Source organism: Lithobates pipiens, unplaced genomic scaffold (assembly GCF_037356315.1).
Source record: "Lithobates pipiens isolate NorthernLeopardFrog02 unplaced genomic scaffold, aLitPip1_a1.2 Scaffold_18, whole genome shotgun sequence".
NCBI classification, from domain to species: domain Eukaryota; kingdom Metazoa; phylum Chordata; class Amphibia; order Anura; family Ranidae; genus Lithobates; species Lithobates pipiens.
The window spans coordinates 556,966,800-556,988,204 of NW_027507758.1; the positions used below are offsets into that span (position 1 = coordinate 556,966,800).

The window sequence follows — 21,405 nt, forward strand, 5'->3', positions numbered from 1 at the left end:
AACCGGTGAGTTAAATATGCTGGGTTGTGAAGACAGCAGTACAAGAATGAATACAGTGTGAAAACACAAGTAGTTACAGAGGGTAACAAACAGGGGCGTAACTAGAAATCACAGGGCCCCATAGCAAAATGTTGCATGGGCCCCCCCCCCAAAAAAAATGAACTAATGCCATTGAACAACAGATTACCACACTCATGTAGCACAGTACCCAGGCAACAGCTTATATTAATTTCAACCAACAAAGTATGCAGTATACTGTATGCAGCCCCTGAAGGATACACAAGCATATCCCCCTCAGTACAGGCCCCCCCTCAGTGCAGGACACCCCCAGCAGTGCAGGACACCCACCCAGCAGTGCAAACCCAACCCTCTCAGTGCAGACCCCCTCAGTAGTACTGACCCCCCAGCAGTGCAGACACCCCCCTTAGTACATACACCCCACTTAGTGCAGACCCCCCGAGCATTACAGACCCCCCCATCAGTACAGACACCCCCCACCTCAGTGCAGACCCCCCCAGCAGTACAGACCCCCCCAGCAGTACAGACACCCCCCATTACAGACCCTCCTCAGTGCAGACACCCCCCATCAGTACAGACTCCCATCAGTACAGACACCCCCCACCTCAGTGCAGACCCCCATCAGTACAGATACCCCCCAGCAATGCAGACATCCCCCTTAGTACCCACACCCCCCATTACAGACCCCCCTCAGTGCAGGACCCCCCAGCAGTACAGACCCCCCCAGCTTTGCAGACAACCCCCTCAGTGCAGGACCCCCTCAGTACAGACTCGCCCTCAGTAGTGCAGACCCCCCTCAGTGCAGACCCCCCTCAGTAGTGCAGACCCTCCCTCAGCAGTGCAGACCCCTCAGCAGTGCAGACTCCCCCCTCAGTAGTGCAGACTCCCCCCTCAGTAGTGCAGACTCCCCCCTCAGCACAGACCCCCCCCCCTCAGTAGTGCAGACCCCCCCCTCAGTAGTGCAGACTCCCCCTCAGTGCAAGACCCCCTCAGTAGTGCAGCCCCCCCCAGCAGTGCAAACCCCCCCTCAGTGTAGAACCCCCTCAGTAGTGCAGACTCCCCCTCAGTAGTGCAGAATCCTCCTCAGTACAGACCCTCCCTCAGTAGTGCAGACCCCCTCAGTAGTGCAGACCCCCCTCAGTAGTGCAGACCCCCCCAGCAGTGCAAACCCCCCCTCAGTGTAGAACCCCCTCAGTAGTGCAGACCCCCCTACCCTCCCTTACATACCTCACAACAGCGCTGACATTCTCCCCATACAGCGGTGTGTTCCTCGAGGCTCGAGCGCAGGCTCCTCCTCCTCTGTGGATGTAAACAGAGAGGAGGGAGGTGGCTTAGGTCTGCGACGCTGTGTCCCTCAGCCTGCGCTCGAGCACAGGCACAGGTGTTAGTGGTGCGGCTGCCGCTACCCAAGGATGTCACCCCGCTGGCGGGTGTCTCCCGGTGCGGCCCGCACACGCTTAGCAACGCCACTCACCGGGCCCTAGAATGGCTGCGGGCCCCATAGCGCCCGCGTGGCTCGCTATGGTGGTAGTTCCGCCACTGGTAACAAAGGTTCCACAAGTTGTTTGCACTCTTTCTGTGAGTGGTCCGTCTCACATGGCAATGGGAGTAGATAAGCAATGCAGAGGTCCTCAGCCTGTACACAGATACGGAAAAGTTAAGTGAAGTGCGTGCATGGAGTCAGCGCTAGGCACACAGCGGGGTCCCATTCTGTTACTCGGAGTGAGCTAGTGAAGATATGCTAGGCAGGGGGAAAGGGCATTGGCTCTGCATGTCCCTCCTAATTGCATTAGTGACCAGGTGGTATAAATTAACATTGAGAGAGTTAACTAGTGTTCAGCTGTCCGTTCAAGCAAAGGTACCCCATGTGTAAGGCGGTGACCCTTTTCAAGGTGCCTAGCGTGGCCCAGAAAAACCCACACCGGTGCCCAACGAGGAGGGGAACATGGAGGAAGTGTTAACCACCTACTAGTGTCACTAATCACTAGTCAGTGACTGATGGGTCTTTTTACACCACATCTACAAAGTCATTTCTGCTACAGGTGACACCAACTTTGAGGCCAAGGGCCAAAGTCAACAATTTCCACTGAATGAACTTATTTTTCACATGACTGTATAATCCAATGGGAATTTTTTTTTTTCGTTGAAATAATGATGTGGCTACAGGGTCTCTTTAAAGAAAAGCATATTGAGCATCTAGTGAACATTTAACTTACAGTTTATGAACCACCATATAATAAAAATAATTGCCCCTAGAATAAATGTGTTATATATAATTCCACTGCCAATGTGCAAAGGGCATCCTATCAGCAAAGACACCGTATGATTATTTTGATAATTTTTAACCAAACTGCAATAAGTTCTAGGTTAAGGAAAAAGGCACTCTTATCTCTCTTATGATCTAGGCTGAGGACTCCCGCTTGCAGGGCAGTTATAAAAAGACATCCCAGCCAGGTTCAGTCTCTGCCAAGCACCAGGTTGTAAGGGAACATGAACTGCATAAAGGTGGTGGGTAGTGTTCTAGGGGCTGCAATCATCCTGGCCATTGGTCTTCTGATTGGCTATTTTGGCATTCCTGGGAAGCCAGAATGGGTGACGGACCTTGCTCAAGATCTTGATGAAAAGTTTATTAACCAGTTCATGGAAGAAGTTGATAACAAAAGGATAGAAGATAACCTGAGGTGAGACTTGCTCTGTTCTTATATTTAGGCTTGGATTTGTGGAAGGGCAACGTAGACTGTGATCTCGAGCAGAAAAACATTATCATCAGCAATAGTCTGGCTCTTGTTTTATTCCGAAATTATTATTTTTAGAAGGGTGGTGAGTTGAGTGATGGAAAAGCTGCCAACTGTCAATTTTGCTGCAGTACCTGTCCTCTGTAACGTTCCAGATCTGGCCAACATTTGCCAGGGGCACACATTTGGTAAACCGTCTCCATTTTCTGTGAAGATAAACAAAAAGAGTAGAAGAAGTTTTTAAACATTCTCCAAAATCTATTCGAGAGCACTATTGATGCTTTCAGGTACTTGTGATAAAGTGATGCTTATAATCTGATATTACAAGGCTGATTTGCAAGATAGAGTTGAGAATCTTCACTTATATTGAATATATTGAATGCATAATTACTTCAATTATCCAATTATATGACAAGCTAATTCATGTTTACTTTTTTATATGCTCATGATTGGGTGTCCAATGTAAACAGGAATTTGCTTTTCACATGACTGATTAATTGAATTGAATGTTCACTCAATCTATTCATTGATGAATCTTAACTAATTTACTATCTAAGCCCAGGTTCACACTGATGCGGGTTAGAAATCGTGCAAGTTCAGCTGAACACGCACAAAGTCAAAGTTCGAAATTCAAATTTCAAAGTCTGACTTCAGGGGTGATTTGACAGACATCTGTGCGGGTTCATGCACAGATGTCTATTCAAATTACCCTTCGAAGTCGCCAAAAGTAGTACAGGAGCTACTATTGGGAATTGGTGCGGCGCCGCCCCAATTTGGACGGTGCCATTGCCAGCGATAGCGATAGCCATGTCAAATCGCATGCCAAATCGGCCCAATGTGAACGTGCACTAAATATCTGTTTGAATTCATACTCAACTTTACAGTGTGTTAAAACACTAAAGAATAAATCTTAGACAGGGTATATTCTACAATCTTGTCTCTGACATTCTTGGACAGCTCTTTGGTCTTGGCCATGGTGGAGAGATTGGAATCTGATTGATTTATTGCTTTTGTGGACAGGTGTCTTTTATACAGGTAACAAGCTGAGCTCCTTTTAAGAGGGTGCTCCTAAGCTCAGCTCATTACCTGTATAGAAGATTGCTGAAAGGCAGAAATCTTGCTGATTGATAGGGGATCAAATACTTATTTTACACATTTTTTTGTGTTTTTCTGGATTTTTTTCTTGTTGTTATTCTGTCTCTCACTGTTAAAATAATCCTACCATTAAAATTATAGACTGATCACTTCTTTGTCAGTGGGCAAATGTACAAAATCAGCAGGGGATCAAATATTTTTCCCCTCACTGTACATATCATAGTGTAGGCAAGCAGAGTGTCCCTGAGGACATCAAGACAGACCCGCTATGGTAGAATGAATGGCAGTCTCAGCCTGGACCCCCCCTGCAGACTATGCCTCCAACGTATTTTGCGATGCCCCCAAAGCTTGTTCATCTGGGCGGAGCAAAACACATTAGGAGTGTGGGCTGGCGGAGGTCCAGGCTGAGACTGGCCATCATTCTACCATCGCGAGTCTTTCTTGATGTGCGGCCTCTGGGACACTCTGCTTACACTATGCTTGGAGCACAGACAAGCACCTTCCCCAGCCAGCACTCACAGCAGTGGGTACGGGATCAGCATTCCTTTACAGCCTGAGCGGCAAACATCCTTTTTCTTGATTCACAGTTAATATACCATACCTGGACAATGCACCTGGATGCTGGAAATCACTCTAGTAGATACCACTACTCCAGTGATTTCCACTTTTTGAGCGGCTGGCCTGCTACACTGTGATCAAGGAAGGTCGGCAGCTCAGCAGGGGTGCCATTCAGAGAATGCTTTGCATTCCTTCTGTCAGCTTCCTAGAACAGTCTCCTGCTGGCAGCTGGGTTTGAGAAAGAAGGGCTGTCCTTCGAAACACGTTACTGCCCTTCTCTTTCCGCCAGCATGTAGTGGCCACTATGTGTCATTAGGCAGCGGCACTGGATGCTGTCTATTTGCGGCTTTTTGACAGCTGTCAGAGCGGGTCTCTGTGATGCCGGCCAGGGGATCTGGCGTTGCCGTTTCCTGTATACAGCCTTGCTTTGTCTCCACCTTGATGATTCTTACCACCTATGGTGATTCCCAAGAACTTTAACTGTGAGTGTGCTATTATTTTCTTTTAATAAATTATTACTGTTATGCTAACGAGGATCACCCACTCCTATTTTCTTGTTGGTTAAGCTGCTTTGGATCATCCCAGATCTCTTTTGGAAGCTGCAGGATCCTCCTGTCATATTTCCTTATCATCCTTCTCATTGGATTAGGATTCTTATTGGAGCAAATCACATTGATATTACTGCCATTGGAAGCTGGGACTTGTAGTCCACTTTGCTGGTTTTTGGATTTACTTTCTTCTACATGGCGAAGTGTATGACCTGTAGCATATGGGATACCATTGCTGTAAAGTGGCTCATTTATGTGAACAGTCAAATACACTGGTTAGACCCTGCCTACATGCTGACAGCCACATAGGTGAGTATGCTAGCCCTTTAATTGCAGGGACGTAGTTGTTTTTTTTTTATAGGGCAGCTGACAGGGTCCCTTCAACTATATTAAGACAACCAAAATGACCTTAATTCACAAGAAAAGTTATTTTGATAGGTTGGTATCATTTTTGTAACGGCAGCTCTCCCTATCGAAGTGTCTTACGATCGCATATTAGTGACTGATACATAGATCTTCCTGTACGGCAGTTGAAATCTTCAGTTTCGCTCTATACCTGTCTTTACAGAATTCTCTCCGAGAAGCCACATGTAGCTACAAGTGCAGCAGATGAGGAGTTGGTGAAGTTGATGCTGTCCCGCTGGAAGGACCCTAATTCTGGCCTGGATGAGGCAAAAGAAGAGCGATATGATGTGTTTCTCTCTTTTCCAGATGAAGCGAATCCAAACACCGTCAAAGTTTGTAAGTGGATAAGCATGGGTAAACTGTGGGCATCAACATTTGCTACAGCTGAAGCTGCACTCCAGGCTAGACATGTGCAGAAGGAAAACGTTTTGTTTTATTTATTTAAATACATTATTTACATAAATTTGTTTAGTTAAATTTGTTTTTGGAATTTGTTTCATTTATTCATATTCAAATTGATCAGAATTTTCCAAATTCGAAACAATTCAAATTTTCTGAATTCCAATTGACTTGAATTTCCGAATTCGAAATTGTTCGAATTCTATTTGAAATTCAAATTTTGGATGATGGTTATATTCTTTCTATTCCATTCTATTCTATTGTTTTTTTAGTCTATTCCTTTATTTTATATTATATTCTTTACTTTTCTATTATATTATATTCTTTTCTATTCTATTAAAACGTATTCTGTTTGAAATTTGAATTTCATAAAACAGTTATATTGTTATATACTTTCTATTCTATTGTTTTCTGTTTGATTCTATTAGAATTTCGGGAAATGGTCATATTCTTTCCATTCTAGTCTATTTTTTTTATTCTATTCTTTTTTTTCTATTTCATTCTTTTCTATTCTATTCTTTTGTTATGTTTTCAAATTTATTCTACTTGAAATTGGAATTTCAGAAGATGGTTATATCCTTATTTTATTCTATTCCATTCAATTATTTTTGTTTCTATTCTGTTCTTTATGTTCTATTCCATTTCATTCTGTTTTACTCTATAATATTATATTTTTTTATGTTTTGTTATATTATTTTCTATCCTATTCTATTTTTTATTTTCTATTCTATTTTATTCTCTTTAGAAATTAGAAAACAAATTGAAAAACTATTCAAATTCAAAAACTTTTGAAATTTGAATTTGAAAACTTTGAATTCTATTTCGAAAACTATTTCAATTGACTCCAATTCGAATTTTGTCCAATTTCTTTTTTCGTTATTTTGGATTAATTTAAATGCGTTACTTTTGTGATTTGGAAATTCGGATACATTAGAATTTCAATTCAGAACATAACAAACTGCACATGTCTACACCAGTTTGACACAGTTTGACACAAAGTTGAAACATGTACATAGGGAGTATATTACCAGCCAAAGATTTGCCAAAGATTTGTATTTCTGTCCAGCCAGTCCTGAAAAATATTCTCCACTAACAGACAGCATAGTGAGACCAGAGACCTGACTTTTCTCAGTTATACATTACAGCCAGGTCAACAGCAGCAGAAGACTAATGAGGTCATCTCTCCTCTCTCTTTCTGTTGTCCTACTCCTTGTCAGCCCATGTATGCTTTGTAAGTAAACCTGATTGATTCTTAGAGCTTAAATGCTGCAATGCAAGGAAGGACAGGATGCTGATATCAAGTCAAATTTGGGTACTTATGTGTAGCACACACACCGCTCGTAGGGGTTGCAGAAATTAGGATTCACTACTGCTACACGGCCAGGCACACAGCATTTCCTTCATGCATTCAAATGCAGAAAACAGTCATTTGTCTTTTTAGCACAAATCTGCCTATTTTCAGTTAACCTATGCATTGATGTTTTGTCTTTCTTACTTTTTATATATTGTAAGATATGGCCTGAAGTATAGAAAATAAAGCATGCACACCTTTTTCACAGACTTACCCTCTGAAAGGTTTTACCCTCTTCATGACCAGGTAATTTTTTGCTTTTCGGCACTGCGCTACTTTAACTGACAATTGCGCGGTTATCCAACGCTGTACGCAAATTTTATTTATATTATTTTTTGCACACAAATAGAGCTTTCTTTTGGTGGTATAGAATCACCACTGGATGTTTTATTTTTATTATATAAACAAAAAAGTCCAAACATTTTGAAAAGAAAACAATATTTTTTACTTTCTGCTATAAAACACATCCAATAAAAATTGTAAAACAATCACATTTTCTTCATGAATTTAGGTCAAATTGTATTCTGCTACACGTCTGCTACACGGTAAAAAAAAATCCCAATACATGTATATTATTTGGTTTGCGTGACAGTTATAGCGTCTACAATTTGATATATATGCTGGAATTTTTATTTACTTTTATTTAGTTATATTTTTATACTAGTAATGCCAGTGTATTATAGTGTGACTGTGATAGTGTGGCGGTAAATCTGATACTAACTGACACTGGCTGGGGGTACACTAACTGCCAATAACATCAGTGATAATGCTATATGCTGTCACTGTACTAATGACACTGGCTGGGAAGGGGTTAAAGTGGTGCTGCACACACAAAAAAAAATTTGGATTTTTTTTTTAACTTCCCTCTAAATGGCTGTTGCTACGGCGTCCCTTGTAGTCTGCCTCCTTCAGTGCCTGAGCTGGTGACATCACTTCCCCTCGGCGCAGGAAGGGCTCAGCTCTGCCCCCACCCTCCTGTCAGCCATCTGGGACACGTGACAGGTCCCAGATGACTGCAAGGCCAATCGCGGTGCTGCTCGTGCATGCACAGTGGGTGCCCGGCTGTGAAGCCACAGCCAGGTGCCCAAAGTTGCAATGCCGGCGCCGCCAAGCGGAGGGGGGGACAAGTGGAGCTTCGACCCCCCCCCCCCCCCCCCGCATTGCTGGACCCTGGGACAGGTAAATGTCTGATTATTAAAAGTCAGCAGCTGCAGTATTTGTAGCTGCTGACCTTTAATTTTTTTTTCAAATGGAAACTCCTCTTTAACATCTAGGGGAGATCAAGGGGTTAACTGTGTGCCTAACAATGTGTAATATGTGGTGCATTTACTAAGTGATCTTGTTCTTTTCCCTGCTTTGTAGGGAATAAAAAAAACAGTAAGATTTCCTGTCAGTGTACAGAGCTCTGTGTTGTTTACCAACACAGAGCTCTTCTGTAAATGATGGAACAGATCAGTAGGTCCCAGTGATCAATCATTGAACATTTATAGTTTGTGTCAGTGTAACCCCTGTATCTGCTGTCAGTGATTATATGAACAGGAATGACGTGGCTTGCAGCCACTGCACCTGTGTAATGGCAACTTTCAGTGGCCTATTAGGAAGCGCTCTGATTAAAAGTTATAATACATTTAACTCTGTGTAGCCAGCCCTTGGCTCTGTCAGAGCTATCACTATATCTTTGCTATGCCTTTGCTTCACTCTGGACACACTTGATCACACCTCTTATAAAAACTCTTTGTACTGCCTAAGTGGCTTCAAAACTCTCTCACTGTAAGCCTGATTTTAATTTCATCTGGTATGACGCAGAACATTCTTGATGTTTAACTCCAGGCTTCTCCTTCCCCAGAGGCTTTATGTTACATATACCTTTATGGAATGAATTCAGGCCTGTTTCATGATGTGCAGGGTTTTCTTCCTCGATGCAGAGATCTCCACTCAAAGCATTGTGATTGAAGGGATGTGTGGAGAATGAACTATGACAGAATGCCATGGGGGCATGGCCCAGATGGCCTGCACTTATAGTATGTCCTCAGTCTTCTGTGTAGAATGATGCTGGGCATCATACCACCTAGAAGACTGAGGACATCTTGTGTCAGAGAGAGGGTACTACAATACACAATGCTTAACCACTTGCTTACTGGGCACTTAAACCCCCCTCAGTCCCAGACCAATTTTCAGCTTTCAGCGCTGATGCACTTTGAGTGACAATTGCGCGGTCATACAACACTGTACCCAAATGAAATTTTTATCATTTTTTTCCCACAAATAGAGCTTTCTTTTGGTGGTATTTAGTTACAGCTGGGAGTTTTATTTTTTGCTAAACAAACAAAAAAAGATGCAAAAAAAAATAAATAAAAAATCATGTTTTAATAGTTTGTTATAAAATTTTGCAAACGGGTCATTTTTCTCCTTCATTGAAGTGCGCTGATTAGGCGGCACTGATAGGCTGCATTGGTGGGCACTGATGGGCTGCATTGGTGGGCACTGATGGGCTGCATTGGTGGGCACTGATAGGCTGCACTGGTGGGCACTGATAGGCATAGTTAAGGCGGCACTAATAGGCACAGATAAGGCGGCACCGATGGGCACAGATAAGGCGGCACTGATGGGCAAAGATGGGCACAGATAAGATGGCACGGATGGGTGGCACGGATAAGTGGCACGGATGGGTGGCACGGATGGGCACTGATAGGTACCACAGATAGATGGGACTGATGGGCACTGATAGGTGGCACTGATAGGTGGCTCTGATAGGTGGCACTGCTGGGCACTGATGGGCGGCACTGCTGGGCACTGATGGGCGGCACTGCTGGGCACTGATGGGCGGCACTGGGGTGCAGCACCTTTGAGGCAGATTTTGGGTGGCACTGTGGGTGGCACTGTGGGTGGCACTGTGGGCACTGCTGGGTGGCACTGTGGGCACTGCTGGGTGGCACTGTGGGCACTATGAGCACTGCTGGGTGGCACTGACAGGGGGGCACTTACTTTATTTCAGGATGGCACTGCGGGTGGCAGGTGGGCACTGGCAGGGGGCAGGTGTCCGCTGGATATGCTGGCCGTGATCGGGACTGATGTCCCGAACACGGCCGCCGGCGATCGGCTTTTTTTTTTTCTCCTCGCGCTGTCAGCGCGAGGAGGAATACTAGCCGATTACCGGCTCCGTTTTATCACATGATCAGCTGTCATTGGCTGACAGCTGATCACGTGATAAGGGGTCGGGATCGACCCCTTACACGGATCGGTGATCAGGCGAGTCTCACGGACTCGCCGATCACAGAGCGCGCCGCGCGCGCCCCTCAGGGGGCGCGCAGGCCGCTCGTAACCGGGACGACGTCAATAGACGTAGTCCCGGCAATCTAGGTCCGCGCTAATGCCGTCATTCGGCAATAGCGCGGTACCCAAGTGGTTAAACACTTAAGGACCAACTGCCGTCATTATACTGTGGTAGTTTGGCTCTCCTGGGCGAATTGCCGTAAGTGTACATCAGCCGCTTTAAGAGCAATAGGGGGTGCTCGCGCACGCCCGTGGCACAATGCCGCAGTCAATACACATCCCCAGCAGCCGCGGTGTCTGTCGGCCACCCGCGATTGCACAGGCATCTGTCAATGTAAACAAACAGATCCCCAATCTGACCGGGGAGGAGAGATAGATCTGCTGTTCCTAGTAATTAGGCACAGCAATCTCTCTCCTCCTCCAGTCAGTCCCCTCCCCCCACAGTTAGAAACACCTCCCAGGGAACACATTTAACCCCTTGATCGCCCCCTAGTGTTATCCCCTTCCCTACCAGTGACATTTACACAGTAAAGCATTTTTATAGCACTGATCGCTGTATAAATGTCAGTGGTCCCAAAAATGTGTCAAAAGTGTCCGATCTGTCTGCCGCAATGTTGCAGCCCCGCTAAAAATGTAAAAAATGTACAGCACAGTGATTATGTCACTGCTACTTTTACAAGGTGAAAAATGGGTTTACCAAGTCACGCAAAATGGAATTATATCCTTTGTGACTAAGTAATACACTTAAATGAGAGTTTTTGCGCCCAAAGTTCAGCTGTACCTAGGTGCATGTGCAGGCACAGGTAATCTCAGAAATGGTTTACATGTATTCAAGTGCCCACAGGTAAACTTTAGGGATCACTGAACCCAAAAACATTTACCTCCATTTTTGGATGATGCTGGAGAGTTCCACAAATTATTTTCTACCTCTCTCTGGGATTAGAAAGATTTAGAGCCTCAACTTCTAAATTAAACCCTGCCGTGTTGTTCACAGTGACCCCGGATGGTAACAACCAGTTTACTGCCAATCATACAGAGGATCAGCTCACAGAAGACCAGAAGGATCCAACCATTCTTCGGCCGTTTCTTGCCTATGCTCCCAATGGATCTGTCAAGGTAATGAGATTTTGTATCGAGCAATGCTATGAATAGAATGTATAAAACCCTAGGCGAGACTATAGATCTAGCACCTATGCTGCAGCTGTTCCAAGTTGGCTCTAAGACCGAGAACTGAGCAATCACATGGCTGCTGATCACTCAGCTCTCTGTCTGCTGGGAGAGGAGAGCAGTGACTGTAATTCATTGCTCTACGCCAGGGATATGCAATTAGCAGACCTCCAGCTGTTGCAAAACTACAAGTCCCATCATGCCTCTGCCTCTGGGTGTCATGCTTATGGCTGTCAGAGTCTTTCTATGCCTCATGGGACTTGTAGTTCTGCAACAGCTGGAGGTCCGCTAATTGCATATCCCTGCTCTACGCTCTGCTCCTCAAGCACTCACTGGAGCACCGGGCAGGGGAGGAGGAGGGCACAACTGGCTCTGGTTCTCAGAGGAGCTTCACTGAGAGGTGAAGCCAGCTGTTAATCAGGTAGCTGGGTGTATTTAGACAATATTGTCAGAATCCTTCCAGAGCCTGGAGCAGCTCTGCCATATCATCTGACTCTGGAAGGGCACACCTGGCTCTGGTTCTCAGAGGAGCTTCACTAAGCCCCTGTACACACGGTCGGAGATTTCCACAACCAAATCCATCGGATTTTGCCTGTTGGATTTTGTCCGTCGGATCTTGTCCGAAACTGTTGCATACACACGGTCGGGCCAAGTTGGCGAAAAATCCGATCTTTCAGAACGTGATGACATAATTTCGTTACGATAGGACTACGTTCAGGCTAGTAGCCAATAGCTTTGATGTAGGAATTTCATCTGAGCATGCGTGGCACTTGGTCCGATCAAAATGCTCTACACATGATCGGATTAGGTCTGTCCGGCCCAGTTGGTCGGGAAATATTTCCAACATGTTGGAAAATTGGGTCGGACGGAGATTCGGATGGAATCAGTCCGATGCATACCACACACAGTCGGATTATCCGACGACACGGTCCGATAAGACGCAATCCGACAGATTATCCGACCGTGTGTACAAGGGCTAAGAGGTGAAGCCAGCTGTCAATCAGGTAGCTGGGTGTATTTAGACAATATTGTCAGAATCCTTCCAGAGCCTGGAGCAGCTCTGCCATATCAGCTGACTCTGAGTCACAGGACAGCAAAAGTGAGCACAATCCTGTGACAGACTTCTATTGCAGGGAGGTGCTGTATCCAACCAGATCTATTAATGAGTACTGATTATTGAGTGCATTGGGTCTAGCTCTGCTTCTTATTGTACTACACCTTCTTATTCAGACACACTGCATACCTGCTGTAACAGGAAAGTGCAGGTAATACTGTAGCAGAGTGCCCATGTACTCACCATGCTCAGATGCAGGCACAGGCCACTTTGACTCCATTTTTGCACCCAGGAAGTATAAATTCCTCTGCTTCCCTTTCTTCATCAGCTCAGAATGGCGCACCTGATAAGGCAGATGTAGCTGGGCCAGAGATCTGCAGCCAGGTAGGAGGCTCTCCACTCTCAGCATGGGTGTGCAGCATTTTCAAAGGACCCAGCTACTGTGCACCAATTGCTATCAGAGTACTGCTGTTTTCATGGGGTGCCCATCCTGTGTTATTCAGCCTGGAATCCTTCCAGCTGCTCATTTGTGTTACTGGAGCAACCCTGGACTTCACTGGGTAGGATGCTCTCTATGAGGATAACCACACTTATGCCAAACTAACCAATAAGATTTAGACAATTTTTACTTGCAGTTTAGAAAATAGGAAATCAGATACCGTATAGCTCCTATGTTTTTATTTATCTGCATCATTATATCACAGTGTATACTTTATTCCGTCTCTTCTATAGGGGAAATTGGTTTTTGCCAATGAAGGGAAAGTAAGTGATTACCAGTACCTGGCTAACCGTATAAACCTGACTGGCACCATTGCTATTGTGCGCTATGGAGGAACAGGAAGAGTGAACAAGGTGGGGTATTTCCTAAATGAAATTATCATTTACAATACAAAAAAAAAGAGTACACCTATGTGAATGTAAGAAATGTGCACAGGTACTGTATGTTTATTTTGATAGCAAATCCTGAGCATTAGGGAGGCAGGCTAGGGATAGTCCATTTTTTGAACGTTTCACCAAGAGATCTAAAAATTGGGGTTGGTTCCACTGTAGTCCCAGGCAGGGCAGGACTTAGGGTGGTGGGGGCCCCTGGGCTTGAGTCACTTTTGGGCCCTACCTTCTATACATTACTGTATTTATTGACGTATAACATGTGCCAGCATATAACACGCACCCCAAGTTTAGGAGGGAATTTTAAGGAAAAAAACTTTTAGGAGGAAAGTTTAACCAGTTCCCGACCGGCGCACGACGGTGTACGTCGGCAGAATAGCACGGGCAGGCAAACTGGCGTACAGGTACATCCAGTTGAATTTTCCACCCTGCCATCGCATGCGTGCAGCTGCCGGCGCGCGCGCACGTGCGTGTAGGGGTTGGTGACCCCCTACATGAGTCCGGTCGTGGATCCCGTGGACTCGATCGCCGCGGTGATACCCGCGATCGTCTCACGGGGAAGGAGAACGGGGAGATGCCGTTGTAAACAGCATCTCCCCGTTCTGCCTAACAACAAGTGACGCTGATCTCTGCTTCCTGTGATTGGAGCAAAGATCAGTGTTCACTAGCACACAGCCCAGCCCCCCACAGTTAGTAACATGCCCCTAGGACACACTTAACCCCTACACTGCCACCCCCTGGTTAACCCCTTCACTGCCAGTGTCATTTACACAGGAATCAGTGCATTTGTATAGCAGTGATTGCTGTATAAATGACAATGGTCCCAAAAATGTGTCAAAAATGTCCGATGTGTCTGTCATAATGTCTCAGTCACAATAAAAATCGCTGATCGCCGCCATTGCTAGTAAAAAAAAAAATTATTAATAAAAATGCCATAAAACTATGCCCTATTTTGTAAACGCTATAATTTTTGCGCAAACCAATCAATAATTGCTTATTGCAATTTTTTTTAACCAAAAATATGTAGAAGAATACGTATCGGCCTAAACTGAGGAAAAAAAATGTTTTTTTATATATTTTTGGCAATATTTATTATAGCAAAAAGTAAAAAATAATGAATTTTTTTCAAAATTGTTGCTCTTTTTTTGTTTATAGCGCAAAAAATAAAAACCGCAGGGGTGATCAAATACCACCAAAAGAAAGCTCTATTTGTGGGAAAAAAGGACATCAATTTTGTTTGGTAGCCACTTCGCACGACCGCGCAATTGTCAGTTAAAGCGATGCAGTGCCGAATCGCAAAAAGTGGTCTGTCATTGACCTGCAAAATGGTCCGGTCTGAAAGTGGTTAAGGAAAAAACTTACATTTAAATGCCCATCAAAGCAGCCTTATCAGTGTCCATCTGCAGCCTTGTCCATCCATCTGCAGCCTTGTCAGTGTCATTTGCAGCCTTGTCAGTGTAGCCTTGTCATTTGCAGCCTTGTTATTGCAGTCTTGAAGTTTAAAAATGGTGCCTCCGAGATACAGAGTCCCGTGTATCTCGGCAGATCTCGGGTCCTCTCAGCGGCTCTCGGGTCCTCTCGCAGACCCGAGCGGAGCCGAGAGTAGCTGAGTCTACTCGACTCGGCTCACCGTCACGCTCAGTCCCTGTGTTATGCCCATCATAGGGCAGGACTGGGCTTGACTGTGAGTGGAGCAAAGCCGATTACACCGAGTACACTCGGCTGTGTATCTCAGGGGGCCTGCAGGGCCCCCTATTGGGCCGGGCCCATGGGCTTGAGCCCAGTCAAGCCCAATGGTAAGTCCAGCCCTAGTCCCAGGTGATGTGCTCACAGCTGCCCTGGATTCCACTGTAAACCATTGTTGTCCAACCAAACCTTTTTTTGTTTGCTTTTTCAGTTTTCTGTTGCTGTCTGTGCTCTCATTAAGAAGATTCTTCTTCACTTGCTGTGTGGTCACAGATGCAGGAAATGAGGAGCAAATCTTCACTGGGGACATAGAAAGTTTTTTATCTCTGTGGTCACCAGGAGAGAAGTTGAAAGGAATTTGCCTCATTGGGGCTACAGATATAAAGAGAATCTTGACATACAGTATCTCACAAAAGTGCGTACACCCCTCACAACATTTTTGTAAATAATTTATTATATCTTTTCATGTGACAACACTGAAGAAATTACACTTTGCTGTAAACTGGTGAGTGTACAGCTTGTAGAACAGTGTAAATTTGCTATCCCCTCAAAATAACACAAAACACAGCCATAATTGTCTAAAATCGCTGGCAACAAAAGTTATTACACCCCTAAGTGAAAATGTCCAAATTTGGCCCAATTAGCCATTTTCCCTATCCGGTGTCATGTGATTTGTTATTTTGACAAGGTCTCAGGTGTGAATGGGGAGCAGGTGTGTTAAATTTGGTGTTATCGCTCTCACTATCTCATACTGGTCACTGGAAGTTCAACAGGGCACCTCATGGCAAAGAACTCTCTGAGGATCTGAAAAAGAATTGTTGCTCAACATAAAGATGGCCTAGGCTATAAGAAGATTGCCAAGACCCTGAAACTGAGCTGCAGCATGGAGGCCAAGACCATACAACAGTTTAGCAGGACAGGTCAGAACAGGCCTCACCATGGTTGAGCAAAGAATTTAAATGCACATGCTCAGCGTCATATCCAGAGGTTGCCTTTGGGAAATAAATGTATGGGTGCTGCCGGCATTGCTGCAGAGGTTGAAGTGGTGGGGGGTCAGCGTGTCAGTGCTCAGACCATACACCGCACACTGCATCAAATTGGTCTGCATGGCTGTTTTCCCAGAAGGAAGCCTCTTCTAAAGATGATGCACAAGAAAGCCCACAAACAGTTTGCTGAAGACAAGCAGACTAAGGACATGGATTACTGGAACCTTGTCCTGTGGTCTGATGAGACCAAGATAAACCTATTTTGTTCAGATGGTGTCAAGTGTGTGAGACAAATATAGAGAAAAGAACATTAAGGCTATGGGGGTACCTCATCCTTATTCAACTTTGCATAGATAGAGAACCAACATGATGGATTATTGCAGTACCAGAGAGGGATTTTATACACAGGTTAATAAAGAATAAATTTATTGTAACAAAATGTACACATAAAAAACACACATGATAAAAACATCCAATTAATTGTAAGGTTCAATACAATAGTTACAAAAAATATCACAGAGATTGTTGACGCGTTTCACTTAATAGCTTCTTCAGAACTGATTACTCAGTGATTTGTAACAGCAGAACCTCATATTAAGAACCTGGAGGAGAAAAAAAAAGAGAGGCTGAGGATAGTTTCATGTCAAACAGGTATGGAGTACACATATCCCATGCAAGAAAATATCATAATAATCAAAACGTCTTCAGAAAAAAAGAGAAAAAAGAACTATACTTAATTTAGCATACAGACTTACACAAGATAGCTTCACCTACTCCACCTAAAAAAGGAGAATTGATATGCCCATGTCAAAAAAAGGAGGAAAGATGGATGAATAGATGCCAATACACCGCAGCCCCTAGGTGAGAGCAATAACCAATATAATAATCCAAAATACTTTCATTCATCCAACAATATATTATTCAAAAAATATGAGAGTCCCTTATACTAACCTCTCCTATATAATATATAATGGCTCAATAGCATTAGCTGCCAGGGTTCCAACCCCAAGAGGATAATATATATAGGACCCCGAAAAAAAATTATACAAAATAACTCATATTAGAAAACGTAGAATATCCCCAAACACAAAAAATAAAAAATAAATTGCCAGAGGGCTGGGAAAGAATTCCCTGAAAAAATAAAAATAAAAAGGAATGCTTATGGGGCCAGCGAGGACATTAACAGATCACTCCTGCTAGATTAGTTCTGCTAACAATATCCAGCTATAAAAGAGTATAAACATAGAATTACAACAGGTCATATGAAAAAGGACTTAACATAGATTGCTCCAATTAACCACCACCGTCAATACAGTAGCCTGTAAAGGCAGACTCACCATTCATATCTTTACACAGCAGAAAAGGAGCAGCTCACAAGACCACACCACCAACGCTGACTATATAGTCAGCTGGGCACCAAAAAGCAGCATTCAGCTGATTACTCAAATCCACATCAGCTGAGGCTGTGCAAATACCGGAAACCGGATGCAGAGTTACTCCTATCCATAAGGCGCCGTCATACACAGAACGTCCCGTGCACCAGCGGCATGGCTTTATATAGAAGAGATCATGGCTAATTAGCACACTTTATAATAGGTTCCCAGGCAGCAACATACCTATATATACCGGCCCATCATTAAATATAGTGAATCCCTGTTGTACTAATATATGTCCTCACTAGACTGACTATAAAAAATGGCAGATGATGGACCCCAATAAATCAAAGCATGTTCTCATCATGTGAATGGTAATGACTGATGGGAACCCCCCCGACGTCTCCACCTCAATTCCACCACAAGGCATTAGTCTCCTTGCCCACAGATAGATACCATGCCAGGTGGGACCTGCCATATCATAACTACAGGGAAGGCAGCCCTGCATCAATTCACATCCAAACCGTTCCAAAAAAAAAATTGCAAGAAGGCTGGGAAAGAATTCTCGGAGAGAAAAAAATTGCCAGAGGGCTGGGAAAGAATTCCCTGAGAGAGAGAGAAAAAAAAGGAATAATAGGTTCTGTTGTTGCAAATCACTGGGTAATGGGTTCTGAAGAAGCTATTAAGCGAAACGCGTCAACCATCTCTGTGATATTTTTTGTAACTATTGTATTGAACCTTACAATTAATTGGATGTTTTTCTATGTGTAAATTTTGTTACAATAAATTTATTATTTATTAACTTGTGTATAAAATCCCTCTCTGGTACTGCAAAAATCCATCATGTTGGTTCTCTATCTATGCAAAGTACAAAGACAAGTCTTGCCTACAGTCAAGCATGGTGGTGGGAGTGTCATGGTCTGGGATTACATGAGTGCTGCCGGCGCTGGGGAGGTACAGACCATTGTGGGAACCATGAATGCCAACATGTACTGTGACATATTGAAGCAGAGCATGATCTGCTCCCTTCAGAGACTGGGCCGCAGGGCAGTATTCCAACATAATGACCCCAAACACACCTCAAAGACGACCACTGCCTTGCTAAAGAAGCTGAGGGTAAAGGTAATGGACTGGCCAAGCATGTCTCCAGGCTTAAACCCTATTGAGCATCTGTGGAGCATCCTGAAATGGAAAGTGGAGGTGCGAAAGGTCTCTAACACCCACCAGCTCTGTGATGTCATTATGGAGGAGTGGAAGAGGACTCCAGTGGCAACCTGTGAAGCTCTGGTGAACTCCATGCCCGACAGGGTTAAGGCAATGCTGGAAAATAATGGTGGCCACACAAAATATTGACACTTTGTGCCCAATTTGGACATTTTCACTTAAGGGTGTACTCACTTTTGTTGCCAGCGGTTTAGACATTAATGGCTGTGTGTTGATTTATTTAGAAGGGACAGCAAATGTACACTGTTATACAAGCTGTACACTCACTACTTTACATTGTAGCAAAGTATCATTTCTTCCGTGTTGTCACATGAAAAGATATAATAAAATAATTACAAAAAATGTGAGGGGTGTACTCACTTTTGTGACATACTGTATCTAATGCTTCCCTACTCCATACCAAACTAAGGAAAATGGTCTAGCTGTACTTAGGCTTTGAGCGACATACAGTTTATAGTAGCTTATTACAATAAACCCATACCTTTCGCATATGTGGCCTTAGAATTTTTTTTTTGGTTTCATAATATTTCATACGATTCATTGGATAAATACTTACCTTCTAAACATTTTCTCTGTCAACATTTATGAAAATGTATTTCTGTATGTTTTACTCACTTTGATAAAATTTTGTGGAATAAGAAAAAAAAAAAAAAGAAATACTGTAGCAATGCATCTACAATCTATCTTCAGTTAAACATGTATACTTGTGCCTATGGGAAAGAGGGAGGGGAGCACTGCAGGGAATACCATAGCAATTGGCCACCCTGGCCAGCTGATTTTTCCCTTGTGTTAACTCATCCAGGGAACATTGACCAGGCCCCCAGATACAGGCCCCCACCCTATGTGAATGAGTATGGGGTACCATGTACCCCTACCCATTCACCTGGTGAAAAAAGTGTAAATAACACAACACAAGTTTTTAAAATACTTTAGAAGACAGCTCCGGGGGTCTTCTTCCGTCTTGGGGGGTTTTCTTGCCGGACTCCTACTCTTCTGCTAGCTCTTTTACTAGTTGAGGAGCCCTGCTTTCTTCTTCGTCGTTGCCGCCGCTGTCTGGGGGTCTTCTTCCGACTTCGGGGGTCTTGTCCCCCTCTTCGGTTCTTCTTTCCGGGCCTCCGCTATCTTCTTATAGATCTTTTACTAGCAGTGGCCCGGTCTTCTGTTGTCGCCTTCTTCTCTTCTTCTGACTTTGGGGGTTTTGTCCCCCTCTTCGGTTCTTCTTGCCGGGCCTCCGCTTTCTTCTTCCAGCTCTTTTACTAGTGGTGGCCCGGTCTTCTGTCGCCGCCGCCTTCTATTCCTCTCTTCTTCCTTTCGATGTAGACACGCCGCACAACGCGTTCCTGGTATACCAAATACAGTGCCTGGTATTGGTGGGAATCCAGTTCGGATCCCTGCACCAGTGTGAACCCGGCCTTAATGTCAGCGATGCTTGTCGCTTATCGGGAAAGGAAAATAAACATTTTTCCTTTCCCGATGTGAGCCGGCACGGCACTGGCTCCCCACGACGGGGCTCGCAGGCTGTCAATCTCGCCGATAAAAGATTGACACAATATCGCTGGCACCTACTGTATGAGTTCCAAGTTGGCCCACAGGAAGTACTCGGTGAGGTCACTTCCGGGGCGTATGAAGTCATCAGCGGGCGCCGGAGACATTAATTCCTGTCTCTAAATGGCGCGAACAGGGAAGCTGGTATTTAAAAGAGTAAAATCCGGCAGAGGCGCTGGACCACTGCAGGGGTGGTATGGACTCCTCTGCGATACCTGCACAGGCAGCGGAAGCAGGCCCTAACATCAGCACCTCACAGGTAAGCCTGAAGTGTATTTTACTTACTTGCACATCCTGTGAGTGTTCTCCCCCTTGTAACCAGTAGGGACTAGGTGAAGGGGGCACATTTTTACTTTCCTCTTGCATGGGGTGTTATGGAGTGTATGTGGCATGAAATTTATTGGGGTCATTTGTTCTCTTGCAGGACAAGGCCCAAGCGCAGCCACCAAAAAGGAAATGTGCGGTTTGCAGAAACAAATTTAGCTCCTCAGGGAGCAAAGCAGTTTGCCGCACCTGTATAGACAGCCTTGTTATGAATGACCCGATAGTCTCCTGTCAGAAAATGCTGTCATCTGTTATGAGTTTTGATGAGTTTTCTGATGAGTTTGTCTACATTTAGCTCCAGTTAGGGCTTCAGCTGGTCCTAGCACTCCACAGCAGAGTGTGGAGAGTGAAGACTCTGAGGCTGAAGCCGGATCTGCCCAGTCTTCCCCGGAAGTATCAGGGTCAGATACAGGGCCCAGGGATAAAGATACTGCAAGGGGCTTGAGGTATAAGTTAATATTGGAAGATGTAGATGACTTAGTAAAGGCTATCTATACGATGCTCGATATAGAAGAGAAGGTAAAATTGTCTTCTTTTCCGGTAACCTTAAAGGGATTGTAAAGTAAAAACTTTTTTTTTTAAATAACAAACATGTTATACTTACCTCCACTGTGTAGCTCGTTTTGCACAGAGTGGTCCTGAACCTGCTCTTCTAGGGTCCCTCGGCAGCTGTCTCTGCTTCTTCCCGCAGGTACTTCTCACGTTCATGCGAGCTCCCTCGCATGGTGAGAAGCACCTGCGAGCGCGCTCCTGTGATACAGCCAGCGGCTATAGCT

General features: G+C 44.5%; 1 protein-coding gene across 1 annotated transcript in view; it reads left to right on the forward strand.

The window, feature by feature from the left end:
- Nucleotides 1-2,454: 2,454 nt before the first annotated feature.
- LOC143988977 (aminopeptidase NAALADL1-like) overlaps nucleotides 2,455-21,405 on the forward strand; it is an 89,757-nt gene continuing 70,806 nt past the window's right edge. Inside the window, exons 1-4 of the mRNA XM_077488948.1 lie at nucleotides 2,455-2,699; nucleotides 5,523-5,695; nucleotides 11,377-11,498; nucleotides 13,336-13,455. Of these exons, the coding sequence (XP_077345074.1) occupies nucleotides 2,509-2,699; nucleotides 5,523-5,695; nucleotides 11,377-11,498; nucleotides 13,336-13,455 (606 nt within the window). The 5' untranslated portion in view covers nucleotides 2,455-2,508. The remainder of the gene's footprint in view (nucleotides 2,700-5,522; nucleotides 5,696-11,376; nucleotides 11,499-13,335; nucleotides 13,456-21,405) is intronic.